The sequence below is a fragment of the Engystomops pustulosus genome, chromosome 1, assembly GCF_040894005.1.
Source record: "Engystomops pustulosus chromosome 1, aEngPut4.maternal, whole genome shotgun sequence".
Taxonomy (NCBI): Eukaryota; Metazoa; Chordata; class Amphibia; order Anura; family Leptodactylidae; genus Engystomops; species Engystomops pustulosus.
Window position 1 is genome coordinate 48,311,263 of NC_092411.1, and position 22,852 is coordinate 48,334,114.

General features: G+C 39.9%; 1 protein-coding gene across 5 annotated transcripts in view; it reads left to right on the forward strand.

Moving 5' to 3' along the window:
• CAST (calpastatin) overlaps positions 1–22,852 on the forward strand; it is a 120,348-nt gene that overhangs the window by 60,120 nt on the left and 37,376 nt on the right. For all 5 annotated transcript variants that reach the window (XM_072139879.1, XM_072139889.1, XM_072139896.1 and 2 more), the window contains 4 exons: positions 14,962–15,006; positions 17,283–17,333; positions 20,943–21,068; positions 21,355–21,423. In XM_072139879.1, coding sequence (XP_071995980.1) covers positions 14,962–15,006; positions 17,283–17,333; positions 20,943–21,068; positions 21,355–21,423 — 291 coding nt within the window. The remainder of the gene's footprint in view (positions 1–14,961; positions 15,007–17,282; positions 17,334–20,942; positions 21,069–21,354; positions 21,424–22,852) is intronic.

The window sequence follows — 22,852 nt, forward strand, 5'->3', positions numbered from 1 at the left end:
ACACTTCGCCGTCTATGACCACAGTTAGATATTGGTTCAACGAATTTAAACGAGCATCCATTTTTGATGAGAAGCGACCAGGACGCCCGGCAGACGTGGTTACCAAGGAAATCATTCAAAAAGTCCACGACATGATACTCGCTGATCGACGAATGAAAGTGAGCGAAGTAGCAGAGGCCTTAGGTGTGTCGACCAGAATGGCATTTAATAATTTACATGATAAGTTGGTGATGAAAATATTGTCGGCTTGATGGGTGCTGCAATTCATCACAGTGGACAACAAGCGGATGCGGCTGTTAACTTCGAAGCAATGTTTGTAGCAATTTAAGCAAGATCCAAAGGAGTTTTTGCATCGAGTTGTCACCGTTGATGAAACCTGGATTCATCATTACACACTAGAAACTAAGCAATGATCAAAACAATGGATTTCTACAAATCTGCTCCAAAGAAGGCGAAGATGGTCCCATAGTCCGGAAAGGTCATGGCGTAGATTTTTTGTGATGCAAACGGCATGGATTTTTTTAGAAAAAGGAAGACCGATCACTGGACAATACTATAGTGAGTTATTGGACCACTTCGACAAAAAAATTAAAGGAGACGCGGCCGCATTTGGTGAAAAAGAAGGTGCTGGTGTTTCAAAACGATAACGCACCACCACATTCATCCGGAGTTGTCGCCGTCAAACTGCATGAATTGTGTTATGAATTGCTGCCGCACCCCCCGTATTCACCCGATCTGGCTCCCTGCGACTTTTTCTTGTTCCCTAACATGAAGAAATGGTTTGCAGGAGTAAGTCATCACCGAGACAGAGGCGTATTATGGAGAGTTCGACATATCCTATTTTTTGGAGAGGTTAAAAAAATGGCAGGAACGTTGGGAGAAGTGTATCTTTCTAAAGGGGGACTATGTTGAAAAATAAAAAAAAAATGTGAAAAAATGGTGTCTTCATTTCTCACACGGGTACTTATTGAACCGTCCTTGTAGATAGGGCAATGGATTCAGTATAAGCTGCACACTGTCAATTGTTTGGGTGTTATTAGGGTGTCCAATCTGTACCTGTACAGGTCTCATTGATGAAGCGACAGGACCCCGCAAAGTATGACATCACTGTATGAGATCACAATTATTGCATAATTGCTAGATGCTTTTCACTCCACCACTTACCAGTTACCTATAGAGTGTTACATGTAGCTGACTTGTGTTATATTCAGCTCAAGTGTCATCATTTAGAGCCAAGTATAGAACCAGTAATTATGTTATTTTCCAAGAAAGAAACCCACACAATGTTCAGATGCCATTTACCACATCAGTTGACATTTAGTTCCTTACTAAAAAAAAAAAGAAATAAATAAAAAATCTATTTAATGTGTGTATTTTTTACTGATCATCATTGCATAGATCAGCTTTATGTGCTTTTTGTGGTATATATTGACACTAACTATGACACCAGTATAAGGCTATAGGCACAGTGGCCACATCTGGCTTCAGTTTTGGCTTACATTTTTAGATTTTAGATTTTTAGTCTTGCGCAATGTAATGTGAAAGGTTCAGAAGGTATTATTTCTCTAGGGTAGGGACCTGGGCGGGGAGTGTTCTTAGACATATTTCCAGCAGTATCTTTCTCAGGTGTGGTTCAGCATTTTAAAAACTTTGGAGACCATTAATAAAAGTATGTTGTTTTCTGCTATATTCAGCAATTAAGAGATTAAGATTGCTATGGACTCAGGGCTATATGCCCCCCCCAAAAAAAAAGATTTGACACTTATTGTGCTGTGGAGTGTCCCATACACAGTGGCCCAAATGAGATTATATTATAATCTGCTACTGCCAATACCCTTCCCAAACTTACCCTCTTATTCATTGTCTCCCAGTTTATCTAAAACAATATCAGATGTCTTCAGGATCTTAATAGGCTTCTCAGTTCATCACATTTTTAGCCTCTTTTCAGTGTATACATCAGTAACATCCATCAGCCATTGTGTATGTGTTTTGATACTAGGAAAAATTATATAGTTTACTCATTTTAGCAGTCAGATGGATGCCAGAGAGACATCTCTTTTGCCTCTATCTGGACTTGATTAGCATGTACGGTATAGGATGTATAGTCGATAGATTGTAGATATGTATGGTCAATAGAGTCTTATCTAAAGAAGTGTTGTACAATAAAAGAAATCATCATTGTGGCCTACTTACCCCACCCATGTCCATAGGAACGGAGTAGCCACTCACCATGGGTCACCGCACTGTTGCTGTTCACACTAGACCTCTATGGATGCCTTGAGCTACATGTAATTGCTGCCCACAAATATGGCCTAACAACAAATCCAGGTTCCTACATTGCAACTCCTATAACTCTAGGAGTAATTTTCTTTGATTTGCTTGATTTTACAGTATTTCTAGTAGATAAGGATGTTGTCATGTGATGTTGGCTTCATGATACGAATGCACTTTCCTCTTATTTTGCAACAAGTATTTTCCGTAGGTGTGGCAAATATTAGGCCATTCATTTCTCCATCATACATTTTATCAACCAAAAATACAGTAGGTTAGTGGTGGCGAACCTATGGCACGGGTGCCAGAGGTGGCACTCGGAGCCCTTTCTGTGGGCACCCAGGTCTTCACCCCAACAGAGTTTGCCAGATCGGACTCAAGGCTTTCTCCCATGGTCCAATACAGCCCAGGACGTGCCAAGCTCAGCGCTATTTTAAAGCAACATCCTTGGCTGCCAGGACTACATGAGGAGCAAGAGATGGACAGAGATGGATTGTCATTTGAGCTCCTGCTCTGGGTCCCCTGATCCTTCCTCTTGAGGGGACCCTGGAGGGAAGCTACAATCCAAATTTCTCCATCTTTCTCTTGTATTGGTGAACTCAGGATCCCAATGCAATTAATACCTGTGATTCAGCAGGGATCAATAAGTTACCTAAATTGTCATGTTGGCACTTTGCGACATATAAGTGGGTTTTAGTTGTAGCTTGGGCACTCTGTCTCCAAAAGGTTCACCATCACTGCAGTAGTTGATCAACCAGTAAAATGAAAATGGCCCCTTTTACTACACAGAAAAGTATTCATTAGCATTTTCTCTGTTCAGGTCAGGTTAGGCCCAAATCCAGAGACTTCACTATTACAAGACACTGATAACATGTCACCCTTTTATGTTTGTCTGTTTTCATAGAAACCATTAACATTTAGCACACTATATACATGAATCAAATGGCTTATGTCTTGTTTGCCACATTTTTATATAGTGTGATGGAACAGAGAACTGAGAATAGGACATCTGTTCTGGATAAACGGGTGGTCTGATTTAAGTTGTTTTTTAATATTGTTTTTGCTTGGCATTTGCTTTTTGCTTCTGTCAATGCTCCATTGAGGTTTTTGGGACATCCTTCTTGCAGGACAACTTTGGCCTTGAGAACATAGGGTCACATATATTTATAAAATTCATATTAATAGCACCCACAGTGTACTGAGAACTTGGTATAACTATTAATTCAGTATTCATCACCATTGATACTACTACTCAAGTACTAAATATCAAGTACTTTTGTAGTTAGATGATCTTATGATATGACTGGGCTTGATGCCTGTAGTGATGATATTCCTTGAGTTTTTATATTACTCTGTTACACATGCCCCTAGTCATACACAGTGTCAGCTGTTAATAATAACATCTCTATTACTATATTCTGTGAGCACATATAGGTGTCTATTGTTCATCCACCAGCTGTTGCTTCCCTGAGTCAGTTCTGTTTTGTAATAAGATTCTCGAAAAACTTGTGTAATAACTTTGATTCCTTCCAAATGTGCTGCAATGTGAACTGTAGGCTAAATTAAAACTACTGAGACAATTCTCAGCTGTTTTATTAAAATCAAGTTGCATCTTTGTGACGTCTATTTTTCACTAATCCTCATAAGGTTAGGTTCATATCACTTGATACACATAGGTTTAACATATATGCCGCTAAATGTGTCCATGGACTCCATTTTGCCACTGTTGAGCTTGTCTCAACCAGCAGGAGACACCAGATGAAAAAAATTAGCAGGGTTCTTCCTGCTGGAGAGAACAGTATATGCTCATTGGAGGCCATAATAGCCTACAGGGGTCAGATGAAATTGTATGGCATCCATCTCCAGGCTCCGCTGAACGTACGCTCTGAGTGTTTCAATGTAACCATCCATATTAGGACTGATATATTACTAGGAGAGATCTAGAACATAGGCAGCACCCATTCACCATCCTGAGACCCCCACCGATCAGCAAGTTGGGCCCTTTCCTATGGAAATTGTTTCCTGGGAAAACTGTGGGTTCCAGTTACCGATTGCATATGTTTCCATAGAAACGTAAACGCAGCACTAGCGGTATGTGTGACTGCACAGAGGGCTAAAAACGAGATCTGAACCTGGCCTAAACTGTGTATGGTTATATAATATTACTGTGTTTACCTGATATACTAATATAAAAATATAAAATTGTAAAAAAAACCTAATAAACATAAACCGCGCTGTGTCTGTATGGAGCAGTATTTCATTGTAAAGCATAAAGAGGTGGCATATTCACCTTCTATTACTACCATAAGGCTCCATGCTAATATTTATAGCATTGCAATAACTATACAAGAATATCACAAGTATTAGGTGAATAGTAAAAGCAGTAAAATGGTCAAACCATTAGGTCCATGAAATCACTTGAAAAACTGGTTACATTTCTCACAGCACTTCTTGCATATGTCAATCAACGCTTAATGTCGAAAAACATGTTTTTACTTGTAGAAACTACAGATGCAATTGTACATTCCTGTATTTTGGAGGGGGTTTTTTGTTGCCCATTTTTGAGTGAAAAAATACCACAAGGAAAACCTCCTCTAGTTGTAAGTGATTTTTCTCATTCCATTTTTCTTCAGAATACACAGATCCTGCACAAACCTGTTTTGGATCTGGATGAATCCATCCTGTAAGTCTGGGCATTGACATAAGGTGCTCATCCAGGCGTTGTCTGATCTGACCTTCCCTAAACCATGTGCTTGGATCAACCACACATGCATCATGATGTATAGTTAGAGTTTAATAAAAACGAAAACTTTGTCCAAAACATATGCCGTAATAATTGTTGAAGAATTAAAGGGGTTTTACGAGACCAAGTAACAATAGTGAGGTGGCCAGGGGGGAGACTGCATAAAACAATAAACATGTACTTACCTCCTTGGTCCCCCCCGGTGTCCCGTGGCACGTTCTCTCCATGCCGTGCTCCTATTTGTTTACAGGGACACGGATGCTCAGCTCTTGCAGCTTTTAGACGGCCACTAGGGTATCCTTGTGCCCGATGCAGAGTTGGGAATAGTGTTGGCTGGGCAGCTGCATATGCTGAGCTTTTGTCCCTCTAAACAAACAGGGGCACGGCACAGAAAGACCGCACCACAGGACACTGGGAGGGACCTATGAGGTAGGTACATGTTTATTGTTTTATGCATTCTCCCCCGGCCACTTCAATATTTTCACTTGGTCTCGGAGAACCCCTTTAAAAGGAACCTGTCATCAGTTTTACATCATTACATCTAATGATAGGTTCCTAAATAGGTTTTCTTAATGTTTCCCTTTCAGTTTTTATTTTAAAAATCTATAGCTAAGATCTTTATAAAATCAAGTAGCTGGCACCTTGCCAGCAGACCTCACTGGGTCACAAGGGGGGTGTTTTATCTTCTCCAACATCTCCTTCAGGTCCCTCATTTCCCCCTCCCTCAGGAATGAGGGAGTTGAGGGAGACATTGGCAGAATCACAAAGTGGGGGTCATTTACTAAGGGCCCGAATCGCGTTTTACCGGCGGGTTACGCAAATATTTCCGTTTTGCAACTATTTTCCCTGTATTGCCCCAGGATTTTGGCGCACGCAAGCGGATTGTGGTGCATCGGCACCGCCATGCACGCGACGGAAATCGGGGGGGGGGCGTGGCCGAACGAAAACCGACGGATTCGGAAAAACCGCCGCATTTAAAAAAAAAAAGTGTCTCGGGACATGCGCTTACCTTCACCAAGTATAGGATCGTGAACTCCGGCGGGCCTCGGGGAACTTCAGCGCAGCAACGACACCTGGTGGACGTCGGAGGAACTGCCTTAGTGAATCGTTAGAAGACCCGAATCCACCGCAGAGAATGCGCCGCTGGATCGCGAATGGACCGGGTAAGTAAATCTGCCCCAGTGACTTCATGATGAGAAATTCCTGAGGGAGGGGGGATGAGGAAGCAGATGGAGATATTGGAGAAGAGTAAACACCCCCGTTTTGACTTGGTGAGTCTGCTGCCATGGTGACCGCTTCTTTTTAAAAAGTGCTATGGATTTTCACAATAAAAACTGAATGGGAAACAGAATAAAGACTTCTGTCATTAGATTTAATGGTGGAAACCTGATGACAGGTTCCCTTTAAGGAATTTACTCTAGAAATGATAATACCTATATAATAGATCTTTAATCTCAATTTCAGCTTTATTTGACTAGGAGCTATGCTGCAGCCCCTTGTATTACCACTACACAGAGAGTGATGGACACCAAGTCTAGAGTTGATAACATTGATTCTTAGGATAGATCATCAGTATTTGTAGTTTGAAAAACCCCTGTAAACACTGAGATTTTTAAATGTTCACTAACTTTTTAAGACACTGGGCATATATCAATAGTTCAAGTTAATACATGAGCAATCTAATTATATAGAGCAAAGTATCTCCTTCCCTAGTTACTTTGGCCCGTATCCCCCCTCCCTGTCTCCTCCACTCTGAAATCTATAAGGCCTTCATCTTTGTAGCTGGAGCTCAATGGGCTGTCCAATTACAACAAAGCTCTGCGCAGAAGAGGGAGGAGCAAAGAGTCACAGCAGCTACATCTCCACCCACCAGCACAGAGCAGAATACAGACAATTAAAAGTCCTATAATGAACAGATATCATTCACGTACACAAACTGGAATACTGACTTCTGCAAAGTTTTTGGAAAGATTAGCTATCTCATCATTTGTATTTGTATGTAGTAATTCCAGAATATTTCCTAACATCAGATTACAGGAAATATATCTAGATACATTTCCACCGCTGTTTTGACTAGTGTTGGAATTCCTTATTGTTTTCTGCGTACTCATGCACTTCCTTCTTTGAAATAGGAAGGAACCAAAACAAATCTAACAAATGTACATGCTCTATAGCAGTATTTCTTAAAGGAGTTTTCCATGGAGTAAAATAAGTTATAAAAGGGGCTCTATAGGGAACTTATAAAATAAAATAAAAAATTGCTATGGCCAGTTCACATCTCTGTTAGGTCTTCAGTCATTTCCTTCCGTTATTATAAGCCAAAACAAGGAGTGGTTGGACACACAGAACAGGTAAAAGTCTTTCCATTGCTCCTGTGTTTGAGCACTCCTGGTTTTGGTTCAAAATAACTGAAGCCCTGAAGGAGGTGTGAACTGGCCCTGAACTTTGCTGGTGTCTTCTTGGATACCAAAGGAAATGTAAGATGCTGCCTAGCCAATCAGTGGATGAGGCGGGTCACCACTCTTTTCAGACAGAATGCAATATTAGGAGCTGAAACTCCAGTGGACCACCCTGGCCAAACCCCCTCCTACTTGCGTTTTGGATGCGTTTAAAAACGCGATGAAAACAGCACCTGGGAAAGCGCCCTGAGACTGCATTCACTCATTGCATTAGCGAGTGGGCAGGGTTCAGGCCGATCGCATATGCTCTTATGCATTTCCATTGAAACGAATGTGGTCAGTAACAAACACATCTACACAATGCAAAACACAGGAAGGCCTTTATCAAATGTTTTTCAGTGATGCGTCTGATCTTATCGCATGTTTTAATATTGTGTTAACGCAAGGGTAACACTTGCGTTAACAGTTGTGCTTTGTAAACACAAATGTTGACAGCTGTTTAATTAGGCAAATCTCTCTTCAGATTTTGCAATGCATTTTGAAATGCATGCATTAAATGCAATATTTGACTGCACCCTCCTGAACAATCCTAAAAGCTAGATACAAGTTTCCAGACAAGGGGTGCAGTCACACATACTGCTGTGTTTATAAATGCAGAGCTAGCGTAGGGGGGCAGGCCCTTGCACAATTCTGCAGTAAAAGTGCACCAAAAAAATGGTGCACAGAGCAGTGCAGCACAATTCCCAAATCTGGCACCCCCTGTTCTTAGTAAATGGGCCCAATGGCTGCAGGCTCCCATCTGACCATCTGAATGAAGCCTAACCCAGTGTTGGGCTGAGCGTGCATGTCTATTGCTGTACGTAGAGGTAAGCATCATCCAGACATGTGGCCCCACTTATCTCCAGATTGAGAATGTGTGATTTTTGTTTCCCCTGTGTTATAGTCTAATAATATCGCAGGGCTGAGAGACAGCTGTATTAGACAGTGATGAATTACAGGCCATGCCGTAGATGTAATGTAGCTGATAAGAAGATGACGTGTTCACTATCCAGACTGTTAGCTCTGCTGCTTTGTGGACACTTCTGTTTGCATCAGAACTTTGGTCTGGAGACACATCAAGAGTTCACATTCCTGAGTTTTTTTTCCCCAGAGTTAAGAGAAAAAGCAGTGGAGTGCGGGCAGGGTGTGCCTGCAGGCCCGGACCTCCTCCCATGCAATCCGCATGGCATGAGTCACACAACTATTGTGTCAGTTGTTAGGCAACACCAGAATATTTTTCATCTAGAATATGTCACGCTGAACGGGGAAGGTACAAACTGCAGCTTCTGCTCATGTGCTCCTGTTTGTAAACACTGTGTAGCTTTTATTATTGACAAGTTGCAATATTTTTCTGATACAGTATAAAGGTTATGTGGGAAGGCCTCCTTCACCAGGTGTATTCAGCCCATTAAATAGGGAACATATATTGGCTTTATTTCTTGAACTGAACACAGCCTTGGGTCCTGGTCTCTTAGAATAATAGTCCAGTATTAGGGTGCTGTCACACATTAGCGTTTTTTAGCGTAATCGAAACGCATTGGGGTGGCCCGCGGCCGATCGCATATGCATTTGTATGCAAACACATACAATCGCCAATCAGCATCCTGTGTCTTGCATATACACAATACTACACATCGGTTGCTGATTGCCGATCGCATGCGTTTGGGCCTCCCCAGTGTGTTTTGATTTTGTTGCAAAATGGAATCAAAATGCTAATCTGTGACTGCACTCATAGGCCAGGCGCCATAGATGCCTATGGGGGATGTATATTGGTTGCATATCCGTCCCCACAAATGTAGTGTGAAGCAAAAAGCAGGTATGGAGTCTAATGAGTGAGAACATAGCACGGTAACTTAGTGATTCGCACGACAGCCTTGCAGCGCTAGGGACCTGGGTTCAAGTCCCAGGGTCAACATCTGCAAAGAGTTTGTATGTTCTCTCCGTGTCTGTGTGGGTTTCCTCCCACACTCCAAAACATACTGGTAGGTTGTTTAGATTGTGAGCCCCATGGGGACAGGGACTGATCTGACAAGCTCTGTACAGCGCTGTGTAATCTGTGTGCACTATATAAATAAAGGAATTATTATAATAGAGAGGCACTATTCTTGCTCTCTTTTAACTCCACATCAAAAACTGCATCTGAAAAGCTGAACGTGCGAATGCACCCTTATGCTAGCACTCTACCTCCCTTCCAGAAAGAAGCATTCTGTTATCATGTTTTCATTACAGAGCTGTAATGTGTAGCCATCACATAGCTAATATGTTACACCATGTGAATAGGGCCTCTGTTATATGCACTTGTGTTGTAGAAAGGTATGCGAACATGAAATCTTAGGGAATGAGAGTCAGAATTGATCCTGTTTGTGTTGGTGGTTGTTTAAGATTTGGATAACAGTCTTCTGGCAAAGTGTAGGATAGCCTGCTACATTACAGTAGTGCCACAACCACATATACAATCTTATGCCCTATGTGAGACTTGGGCTCTGTTCACATTTACATCTGTTTACTAGAATATTTACAAGAATATTCAGAACAAAATCAAGTAAAATGTAAACTTCGTTTGGAATCAACCCTCAGGGCACGTTCACACGTTGCGTTTTGGTCGCGTTTTCATTGTGTTTGAAACGCATATACAACAGCTGATGAGAGGTGATTTGCCTAATTACATTACCGTTTAAGTTTGTAAATACAATGTTAACGCATGCGTTTTGTAAATGGAAATGTTAACAGTGATGTAATTAGGCAAATCACCCCTCCTCAGCTGTTGTATATGGGTTTCAAATGCAGGTCAAAACGCAACATGTGAACGCGCCCTCAAATATTCCCAAAGTTGCTGACATTCTGTTTCAAGTGAAGTGACCTCACCCAGTCAGACTACATTTTTAAAGGGGTTTTCCTGGAATTCAAAGCCCTTTCAAGCTATTAGCTCTTATGTTTGATTTAATAAAGGGGATAAACTTCTCATGAACAGCTTTTTTTAAAAGCCGTGATATATGTAGTGTTGATAAAGACGTCTGATAAGTACATGAACCTCTGATCCGTGTTGATGTTTGGTCTGTAGAAGATCTATTTATAAATAGCCCATATTCCCGTGTATAATACAGATACAGACATAGATGTAGCAGTTTTATTTATTTTAGTACAAATTGTGTGTGTTTAGTAGATGAGTAAATATAGGGAAATTTATTGCTGCACATGATCTGTGTCCTTCATTCTACCTCTGGTGAACAATTCATTTCACAATGTTAACATATAGATTGACCGATATGACAGAAAACTATTGCCTAGTCTCTCTCTGCATATCTAGCCCCTTGTACTTATACAGTGCTCTTTGTGTGTGTCAGGCATGCAGTGGCAGTGTCTGTAATGACTGTGACATCTACAGATACAGCAAGTACTATCTGTATACTACTCGTTTTTATAATCACATTTCTGATAACCTTACTATTAGAACAGAGTACTATGCAAATATTGTAACATGCCATATTGTAATGGGCTATATCCATATCAGCAGTCATGCCTTTGGATCATTTCCTTTCCTTATTCTATCTATAACTTGTAAAATAGTTCTGCAGTCCTTGCAATTTTTATTTAAAAATGCCATTATAATTGGGGTAGACCTTCTGTTCAGTTTCAGTATTTAGTTTTCATTCATTATTCATTTCATCAAAACATGTAGAGCAGATGTAAAATACTGATGGGATTCAGCCTTGACAAAAGGCATGCTTTAATTTTTTACCTGTGTACTTTATACTATCCTACACAGAAGGTCAATACAGGTTAAAGATATGGCGGTCTACTTGCTCATCCATTTTCAGCATAGCTGTGAATTGAGGGAGCCCTAAGGGTTCCTTCAGATGGCCGGATTTGTGGTCATGATTTGGCTGCACCGATGGCAGCCGATCACGGTCACAATAGAAGTGCATGGCTCCTGGTTATGGCTTGGTGTGCACACACCGTATCGCCACACTGTAACCGAGTTGAATGGCCATGCAACTTGTCCTATAGTTTGCCAGATTTGTGGTGCTGCTGCTCGCCTATTGAGAGAGGAGGGGTGAAGAGCTCTCACACCTCCACCCTTCTCCTCCCGGGCCCTGTGCTGAATGCACCCTAAGGGTGTGTTCTCACGTTTTCGCCCCTGACAAATGACTAAGGCCACCTGGAGACACCATGTTCACTTAAACGAGAAGCAAACAACGGTCATGTGTACTGTTGTTTTGCATCCGATGTGTCATTGGCAGGATGAAAACAAAACCAGGAATAGGACCTGCTCTATCTATTATATCTCGGAGAGTCAGCTCATGCACAGGACCACAGTCTTATGCATGAACTTGTAGAGGTGAATGAGGATGTGTGCTTGCTGTAGAAAATACAACTAGCACACAACTTTTATTTTCCAATCTTGCGCCGGTAGCCTTGCAGGACAGGTGGTCCATGTAAGGACAACTGAAGAACCAGCAACAAGGTCATGACTGCCCTTGGCACAATCCTTTCTGCCTAGTCACACAGAAGGGCTACTGTACCACAACCTGCTGAAAAAACTAATGCCAGTGCTGCACATTGTATTAAGAGGAACCTTCGGAAAGCTGTGGCCATAGAGACCGATAGGTCTGCATAGATCCTGTACTCAAAGTAGGAAACTTTTATTGAACAACATTTTTTGCTTCGATATTCATGCATTGAAATTATAAATTAGCATTAATTCATAAAATCTATGCTGTTAAAAAATGTGATGCATAACTCTCCATTTTTGTGTAAATGATAATTGTGTTGGGGGTTCACATGAGTTATTGAAATGGGGGATGGTGACCATGACATGGAGCTTTGGGATGAATTTTCTATTAATAAATTAATTAGGAATATGGAGGATCTGATCAGGAACAAGTGTTTTGCTGATAAAAAATGCCAATCACTCTTTGCTCTTTCCCGTTCACGTCTAAATGGATCTCCGATCAGGAGAAACTCCTCCTTGCTGCACTTGAATTACGTTCCTAAATGCAGCCAGACTGGTGGAGTGCTATATCTGTTTAACTGCAAATATAGTGGGTTTCCATGTAGCCTCTGAGAAAAGGGCAAGGGCAGTGTCATAGAGCTGAGAAATGTAACATGTAGAGATTACACAGAGAAGTCAGAAAAACCATCTTTCTAATGCTGTGACCCCGCAATACAGTTCCTCATGTTGCGGTGACCCCAAACCATGCGATTTGCAGTAAAAATGCAATAAAATTGCGGCTCCGATGGCTTTAGGCGACCCCTGGTTTTGGTTGTTCAACCCGCGCTCAACTCACAGGTTGAGAACCACTGATCTAACGCAAACCAACTTCTCATGTTAGATGTGTCTATGCTGATTCTCTTCTGTCAGTTTAAGAAGATGTCTTCTGATCTTATTATGTTTCTTACCCTCTATAATTATAGCACAATTGTACCTTGGTCTCCTATTTATATATAAGCCCACAAAACCTCCTCATTATCACCCTAGATGACATCTACTTTTCATAATTTCACAACAAGAGAGAGTTTGCATCCAAGTAATTGTGTAGCTACATGGATCTTCACATGTGGTTCCACATTTGAAACCATATTAGAGAAGTGGTGACGGTTCATGCCCTTACTTCCCTTAAGAGGGCACAACATTTTATAAGTGTTGGGAATGTCCTGTACTTTATGAACTTGGAACAGGATCTGGAACTTTGAAGCACTCATTCATTTATACTTGTGCTTGATCACTGTCTGGGAAAAAATAGGACCATGAAGTAAGCACATCAATACTAGCTTACAGTGTACCCAACATAGCTTTTCAGGAAAATGTGTCATTAGAAAAGTTATTTCTGATCGTTGTGTGACTTCTATTCTGCATTTTTTTCCTATTTAATAATTAATAATAAATCCTTTATATAGTGCCAAAATATTCCACAGAGCTTGCCAAATCAGCCCCTGTCCTCAAGGGGCTCACAGTCTTATCAACCTACCAGTATGTTTTGGAGTGTGGGAGGAAAACAGAGGACCCGGAGGAAACCCACACAAACAAGGAGAGAACATACAAACTCTTTGCAGGTGTTGACCTTGATGGGACTTGAACCCAGGACACCAGCGCCGCAAGGCTGTAGTGCTAACCACTGAGCCACTGTGTAGACTTTATTGGCTCTTCTTAATTGTCACAAAGCTGCCTTGTGGAGACTAGTGCTATGTTGTCTCCCATGCAGTATACACATCTGCTCCTCTAACTCTCTCCATCAGCATCCTATAGGAAGTAATAAACATGACTCTTTTAAACTTCGCACTTGATGTGAGATAGAAAACTTACTGTAAGCTCCAGTTTCTGCTACTGTTTAACTCTTTCCCCTTACCGTTTCCACAGAATTCTTTGGGCTCATGTAATTTGATAGTTTTGTGAGCTCTCAATGTTTCAGGTAGCTGAAGAGAGGAGATTTCCATAATTACATCACTGTTAACATTTACAAAACGCACCAGTTAACACATATTAACACAGTTAACATGACTTTTGTGCACATGTTAAAAGTGTTATTCGTTTTATTAATACATGTGTGAAAGGGTGCTTCAAGAGCAATATAATAAGACAAATCTCCTGTCTACAGCTGTTGTATTGAGTTTGAAAACGCATAATATTTCTGAAGTTAAGATATTACAGGAAGGGGTTGGATCAAGAATAAAATCTGATTCACTTATTCTGTAAACATCTGCAAAATGACCATTTATAAAGAAGTACAGGAAATGCAACGTTATCATCTCTTTGCAAGGCTTTAGTTTGTTATTGTGTTACAGGAGTTTTATACCTGCATTCACATTTCCACTTTTTTTTTGTTACTTCGTAGAAATAGAATACCATAATGATGGCAATGCTCAATCTGTCATATGTCAGAGGCTACCTGCACAGAATGTAGAATTTAGCCGTTGTTTCTACAGATTGCATATGTCCTCATTCTCTTCTATGGGCTCATGCATGAGGCTATGGATTCCATGGCCCTGTGTATGAGCCGACTGCCTGAGATGCAAAATACAGAGCTGGTCCTTTTCATGCCCGAGTTTGCATCCCGGACAGTTTGCTTCTATTGTAATAGGCTGGTGAACATATGCCATACAAGAGGCAAACAATTCTGCATGTCAGTAATCTTATACTCATACCAAATATGTGTAATGTTCTTTTTTTCAAAATTTTAACTTTTAGGCAGAAAAAAATTACATTTTTTAAAAAGAGTACCTTTTTTGTGTATAGGCATTCTAAGGTCCATCATTTTTTTTTTAAATAGGTTTGATGAATACGAAGTCCAGCTTAAATACTGTAGATGTCTTGGCTCTTTTAGATTTGTAGAGAAACAGCTGTGTGAGAACATGTTAAAAATATCCTCCACAGTTTAGTACAAAATGGGCAGAAAATGACAATTTTGTATTTACTTTGTGAAATTAATAAAATGATGATAGTAATAAATATCAGTAATAGTGAATGAGAAGTTTATTGATTATTTAAGCTGTTACCTTTATGTTCTATAGGTACCAACATCACAAGACAGGACTATGAAACCAGCAGATACAAAGGTAAATTGAAGCTGTAGGGTATCTACAGTGTGTACAAAGCTACAATCACATCTTGTTTATTGTTTAACCTCCTCTAAGAGAAGCGGTCAAACCCATGTATGCCGTATTAAATGGGCAGAGCAGTGTATATTATGCTTGGTATTCATTGAGAGGAGATACCTATGGCACAGCTACCCCTCTCCATATCATAGTAGATAAGGTTGGAGAGAGATGTAGGCCCATCAAGTCCAACCTATAAATCCTACAGTGTTGATCCAGGCGAAGGCAAAAAAAAAACCCTACAAGGCTCATTCAAATTGGCCCAAATTATAGAAAAATTTCTTCCTGACCCATTATCCCTTGATCCACATCAAATTACCAAAATGTTTTGTTCCCATAACCTGTGATATATTTGTTCTCAAGAACGGCGTCCAGGGACATTTACAAAGTATCTGCCGCCACAAAATGATCAAGGCAGACTTTGGGTTGACTGAAGCAAGAAAGCTCCAGATACATCACCCGAAAGCCTTTGTTTAAATGAGCCTGTGAGATGTGTGAACATAGATTAAAGTGTAAAATAGAATATTATTGCATTATTAGTTAATGGGAACCTGTCACCAGATTTTGACCACCCTGAGTAACAATGCCTGCTGATAAAGGGTAATAAGTACTCCCTATATCACCTCAAATTAGCTGCCATTGAGGCCCTGTACCTTTATTACAGAAGTTTTTATTATATGCAAATTAGCTTTTGTGACTAATGTCTGGTGTTTGTGACTCTTCTCTCTCTCAAGCAGGCAGTGAATCACACCCCATTATTCTTACTAACAGCTCTGTATCACTTCAAATCACTGCTCTGCCTCCTTGTACTTGGGGATCGTCTGCTAATATTCAACTACAGACATATAAAGCTATATGTACAGTTGGGAAATATTGTTTTTTACACGGTGCCTTGTGTTAAATTCATGACATGTGACCAGTGACCTCATCGCAGGTCCTTTAGCCTTCTAAGAATAGCAAATTGTACACCATGTGTGCGATTAAAGGGGTTATCCAGGTGTTAAAAATTACTTAGGGCCGGGCTGGGGCGGGGTATTTAAAAATAATAAACGTGTACTTACTTCCTCCGGCGCCGCCGATGTCCCACGCCACGGATCGTTTGATCCGTGCCCCTGTTTGTTTACAGGGGCACAGAAGGCGCGCACAGGGAACTTCCGGCTGGCGATGTGGCCGGCTCCTCCCATCCATCCCTATCTCTCAGCGTTGTAAGCACTGGGAGATGTTGTCGGATGGGAGCTTCCGGCCAGCCCCTGTAAACAGACGAGGTAAGTAGATGCATATTATGTTTAAATAGCCCGCCCCAGCCCAGCCCTCAGTAATTTTCAACACCCGGATAACCCCTTTACACTACAGAGTTTTAATGCATGTATTGTTATGTGCAAAGTGTTGTGTGAAATTAGTCTGATAATCCAGCGTGCTCATGGCCAACACAATTATTATTCTGTTTAATTATTATTGGTTTATCGCAGGTCATCATCATGCAAATACAGGTTTCCTGCCAATGTCCTGCACAGAATAGATGCTAAATCTGTGTCTCTGATTTAGGCCTGAAGAAATGTGTGTATAGAGGCACATGAAGCAGTAACACTCCCCATAGCACCATATGCCGCCATATTGAAAAGCTAATGTCTACGCTAAGCATTGGTTGTACAGGCGAATGGCTCCATATTATAGTGTACACTTAGGAAATAATAACGTGCAAAAATATGAAAAATCTTTTGCATGTTACTAGATCAGCAGGAGTATGGTGCTATAATACTACAGAGAAGTAATACACTTACTATGCTTGTGGGTGTAGTCTACTGGGGAATGAATTGGCAAACCAGTATTACTGGATGAAGATGACATGTCCTATATTACTTTAAATTAATGTTTTTGACCTTTTATTCTGTAACACGACTCAAAACCCTCAAGACAAGATGCTAAAGACCTCTGAAAAGAATGAGGCTATCACATCCCAGCTAGTCAGCCTGTACACCAGTGTATACCAGCCCCAGTAACTGCTATACTGTATATATTAATATATAGTACATTCCAGAATTGTATTGATCCAGATTCTCTGATTATTTGATGTATATGGGTTGTACTTTACCTCCAACATCTGACACTGGTCTACAGAATTCATATGTAATAAATCTATGAGGAGTGTAGTGGAAACTCCGTGTATGACCAGCTGGCTCATCTTTGGTGATGCATTATCCAACCGTAATACTAAAATTAGTTATTTATCTTTACAGCCAAAGTCCACAACAAAGACTGAACCACCCAAACCTACACAAACAAGTGTGGTAAGTGCCATGAGGATAACCGTCCATCAGTACAGTATACTCGTAGCCATTGGTAACACAATGAACTATTCATAATGCAAATACACTGAGCCATGTCTGCCAGGGGATCTGATTTAGTTCAAGTTGTGCTATGTACTTTAAAGAGGTAGTCTCCTTATTAGAATATACTCTTACCTCTGCTCTACTTGGAGGTTTCTGATGACTTGATGACTTGCACTGTCCCATCACAGTCTTTCCTACACAGAGATGTCTTGTCCCCTCGCAGGGAGCAGGATCCCAGCTTCATGTATAGGACAGTTTAGTCAGAATAGGGAAGAAGCTGCCCAACTAATTGGGGCAGATACTACCAACTTCTTCCGAAGTATGTTATCTAACCTTTACATTTTTATCTTAATGTGAAAAAAGATGATAACTCCTGGGTGACAGGCCTGTCTTCTTTTTTTTTTTTCACCAATGTGACTGCATGAGGGCTTGTTTTTTTGGGACAATTTGTAGTCTTTAAGGGCACCATTACGAGATACATATATTTTATTGATAAACTTTTTTAAAAAAATACTTTTTTGGAAGGGGAAAAAATGCCATTACTGTTTCATATTTTTATCATTTGTAATTGGATTTATATGTGTGAATAATATAAAGAACTTATGTTCAGCAAAATGGCACGTATAAAAACTTGAGGTCTTGTTTATAATAAATAACGTGATGGTTATTAACTGTGGGAATATCAAGTGTTTTTTTAGTCTTCCAAACCATTTGGGAGCAATGGTTTACAGGCGGTCCCCTACTTAAGAACACTCGACTTACATACGACCCATAGTTACAAACGGACCTCTGGATATTAGTAATTTATTGTACTTTAGTCCTAGGCTACAATAATCAGCTGGAACAGTTATCACATGTGTCTGTAATGAAGCTTTAGTGTTAATATTGATTCTTATGACAACCCAACATTTTTAAAATCCAATTGTCACAGAGACCAAAAAAGTTATGGCTGGGATTACAATGATAAAATATACAGTTCCGACTTGCATACAAACTCAACTTAAGAACAAACCTACAGACCCTATCTTGTATGTAACCCGGGGACTGCCTGTATTTATAAATTTTTTTAAACATTATTACTTTTTTTTCATTTTTTTTTCTTTCTTGGTACCACTAGGCTTTAATATGTGAATATCTGATCAATTCCTCAAAACATTGCATTGAAATTGCAATGTATTATGGATGCAGGCCATCATTCTTCCACTATTACCTACCTAAGTGGTAAATGCTGTTCATAATCTTTTTCACCCAGGAGAAAAAAGAAGCGGGGGCACTGAAATTTTGGGGTTTTTGATGTTCCCTATTCTATGCATTTAGGATATGACCTATACAAGTAATCCTGTATCCATGGTATAGGGAATAACTATGTGACTGCCTGGAATATGTTCCCTGGGACTTAAATTACCACACCTGTATAAAATAATATGCTGCTTAACTTATTATTATAAGATTTCAGCAATGAAAAAGAACAATTTTGCACAGATCGGACCATGATCAGGCAGACATGATCCCTATTCTTGTGCTTGGTAGTCCTAGCGATCAGATACATTAAAGAGACTTTCCTATATATTAAATTTATGTAAAAAAATTTATAACAATAAATAAGGAAAGCCTTTTTAATAAAAAGAAACAAAACTTTTCCCATTTTAGATTAAAAGTATATCACCAAAACATGATTCTTTGTTCAGAATAAAATTTTGATTATACTATGAACATATGCAAACCCTTTAAATACATGTTGTCGTTTATTTCATTAATGATGCTGTCACTTTAAATCTGCTACCAGAGAGTTTAATTATAGATAGTTACTGATCCTGACCCAGTTTTTACGCATGAAACTAACATCAATGACGCAGCAGCTACAGAGGAGGCAAAACTTTACAGATGGTGAACTTGTAAATGTTTTAGAATGAATGGGATAGAGCATGTAATAGCTATAAATGAGGTTGTAGCATGGCTCCCTATGACAGTCATTGGCATTAACTAACATAACATCTTTTATATTCATCTTCTCTGTGAAAATATTTAATATTATGTGAAACGAATGTTCATTTTATTATAATAAACAACGCATGAGCTCTAGAACTCACAAAAGTGAGACAATAGGATTGGTCGCAGATGAGTATCTTTAGAAATGACACAGGTAAAGGTGTGTTCTTTCGTCAGAAATGGTCTTATTCATCCAAATAATTGCATGAATTGTGATGACTCAGGGATATACACATGGAAAAGACAAGGCGATGGGTGTCTCTAAAATAGTTTTGCTCTAGCATGATGACACACCTGAAGCCTACATGAATCATCCGTAGCCATCATAATATTAGGAAGCGCACCTCACAACAGTACCATAGTCAAGAAGCAAATTAGTTGTCCATTTATGTGGGACATTGTCCTCTGTTCCAGTCATGGAGGTGGGCAGTGAGGGGGGAGACTATTCACTGACTATGACGCTGCCTGAAGAGAATTCCCGAGGATGGGGTGAGGAGCAGGTGAGAGAGAAAGTGGCTTTGTGTGACTCATCTCTGCCACATCATTAGCCAATCCTCAGGAGGGACATATTCATGATTTCAGGCACACGATCTTAGTGAATCGCCACACACAGCATTATACACGCAAATAGCACTTTTAGTGCAGTTTCCAACTTCCTAAGTTAATGTGCCCCACTGTGTGTGTTTACATGGGGGTCACTGGTGACGGGTTTCCTTTAAGATTCTTTAAGATGCAGTGTTGAGTATTATGCATTGTTTTAGCGAAGATTATTAATCATACAAATTAATTTGGGCCTAACTTCATAAATTCTCTTTAAGCATAGTGCATTTTATTTAAAATATAAAATTGAAAAATTAGTCCTCTGTAGCCCTCATGAAAATGACTTTACCAATTTCAGTCACAAAGTCATATGTTCTATGAGGGTTGTTTATCATTAGGCGTCTCCTTGCGAGAGGCGATTCTGTGTCTGGCTTTCGTGCTCCGCTACTCGTCAGATTTATCAAAGAGGTGTTGGCCCTTAAATCTCTTAGCAGTGTCTGGGATTTTTTTAATTAAATATTCACAAAATAATCACAAATAGAGTAAAATAACTACAGCAGCACATACACTAGTGGCTGACGCCATTCCAATTAATCTTACAGGCAACAGAGCTCCAAAGTCAAACATACGGCATTGCACTACATTGGTTCCATGTTTAAGCCACTATTTATGCTTGGTAAAAGCTTTTTTATATCAAAAAGACAATGATTCTACCTATGTGTCTGTGTTTTATTAGTTTCATTAGAAACTGTCTCTGAGCTAGTTGGTTATTAATAATACTTATTATTTCAGCTACTACTGATATGTTTTTCAACCAAGTACCAAGCACTAGTAATTCTGTGACATCCTTGCTGCCTCTATTGTACTATAAGTAAAAATGCCAACAACTTACCTGGCACATAATATACAGTCGCACGGCAGAACTCATAAATCTACATTTGTAACAAATTTCCAACAGTTGTAATATTGTGTTTCCAAATATCATATTATGACTTGCTTTGTATGAAAATGTAATCTTGTAAATGTCTTTTCTGCTAGCCAAAGAGTACTACCACGTCAAAGAGCACTACCGCAACATCATCAACGGTAAAGCCCAGCACAGAAAAAGCCTCCACCAAACAAGACATAAAAGCAGCACCACAGAAACAGAAATCGGACTCCACAGTAAGTTTTAAAGAAAATCATCATAAAATCAACTTTTAAACTTGTGCTTATGACCCAGAAGGGCTCTGGGGGCATTAGTTTTGGGGGTTTGAAGTACAATAATGAAAATGTATCTAGTAATAAAAACAATCCAGAGATAACTAATATGTATAGTGTGGATGCATACCACACACCTATAACCTGCACAATACCTTTTCTGGTGGAAAACTCTTATATAAACTAGAGTATTTCTTAGGGTCTTGTGTAGTCTGAATTATCACTGATATATCTATATGTTGTATTTTAGAAACCATCAGGTGCTGCAAGTAAAGCGGCTGCTGCCTCTGTCGTTGCCACAAGTAAACCTAAAGATGTGGTGAGTATTAGTGATTCTTGGTTTTCCTGACCTTTTCCATATAAAATAAGAAGAAAACTGTTTGCAAGTAGGACTTTTCCCTTCACATCTTGCAGATTTCAGATTACACAAGTCTTTTTCTGGGACATTTATAGAAAAAGGAATTCTGTATTCTACGCTAGATTTGTTGTAGTAGGCTGTAGCGTTCTAGATTTGTTGTAGTGTACTGTAGCGTTCTAGATTTGCTGTAGTAGGCTGTAGCGTTCTAGATTTGCTGTAGTAGACTGTAGCGTTCTAGATTTGCTGTAGTAGACTGTAGCGTTCTAGATTTGCTGTAGTAGACTGTAGCGTTCTAGATTTGCTGTAGTAGACTGTAGCGTTCTAGATTTGCTGTAGTAGACTGTAGCGTTCTAGATTTGCTGTAGTAGACTGTAGCGTTCTAGATTTGCTGTAGTAGACTGTAGCGTTCTAGATTTGCTGTAGTAGACTGTAGCGTTCTAGATTTGCTGTAGTAGACTGTAGCGTTCTAGATTTGCTGTAGTAGACTAGTGTTCTAGATTTGCTGTAGTAGACTGTAGCGTTCTAGATTTGCTGTAGTAGGCTGTAGCGTTCTAGATTTGCTGTAGTAGGCTGTAGCGTTCTAGATTTGCTGTAGCAGGCTGTAGCGTTCTAGATTTGCTGTAGCAGACTGTAGTGTTCTAGATTTGCTGTAGCAGACTGTAGTGTTCTAGATTTGCTGTAGCAGACTGTAGTGTTCTAGATTTGCTGTAGCAGACTGTAGTGTTCTAGATTTGTTGTGTGTTTTAGACCTTTTTAAGGGAATCTGTCACCATGATTTACTTACCTGAACTTTTATGCTACATCATACGTTACATATGTCACACATACCTTTGATTCTATTTTCCAGCTGTTCCTTCCTTGACAAAACTTCAATTTAGAAATATGCTAATTCAGCTGAGGTGATTTGGGGTTACCTCAGGTCTCTGTCTCCACGTAACAACACCCCCTGCTACACTTCTACCACCCTGCGCCTTCTCGTATCCTTCCGCTTCTAGGTACCTCATTCCTGGGTCCAGCGAGATGTTGGCCTTGAGGTTCTCTGCACAGAAGGATCAGTTGGAAAATAAAATGTAAGGAAGGGCCATGTGAGCATACCCCCTACATAACATAGCTGCTAGTTATGGTAGGGAAATCATGCTGACAGATTCCTTTTAAGTACTAGTCAGAAAGTAATAAGGCCTCAGGCTTCAGACCTGGACTGACCTTCAGTCATATTTAGTATAGAAGTAAGATGTTTACATTTACACAAATAGGCTTTTTGACATTTTCTTCATTCAGATCTCAGTCAAGTTTTCCCCTTTGGTTCTTAGCTGGTCATAAAGACTGTGGCAAGGGATTTGTATAAGCACCACATGTTTAAAGCGTTCTTACATACAGATGAGGAGTAGCT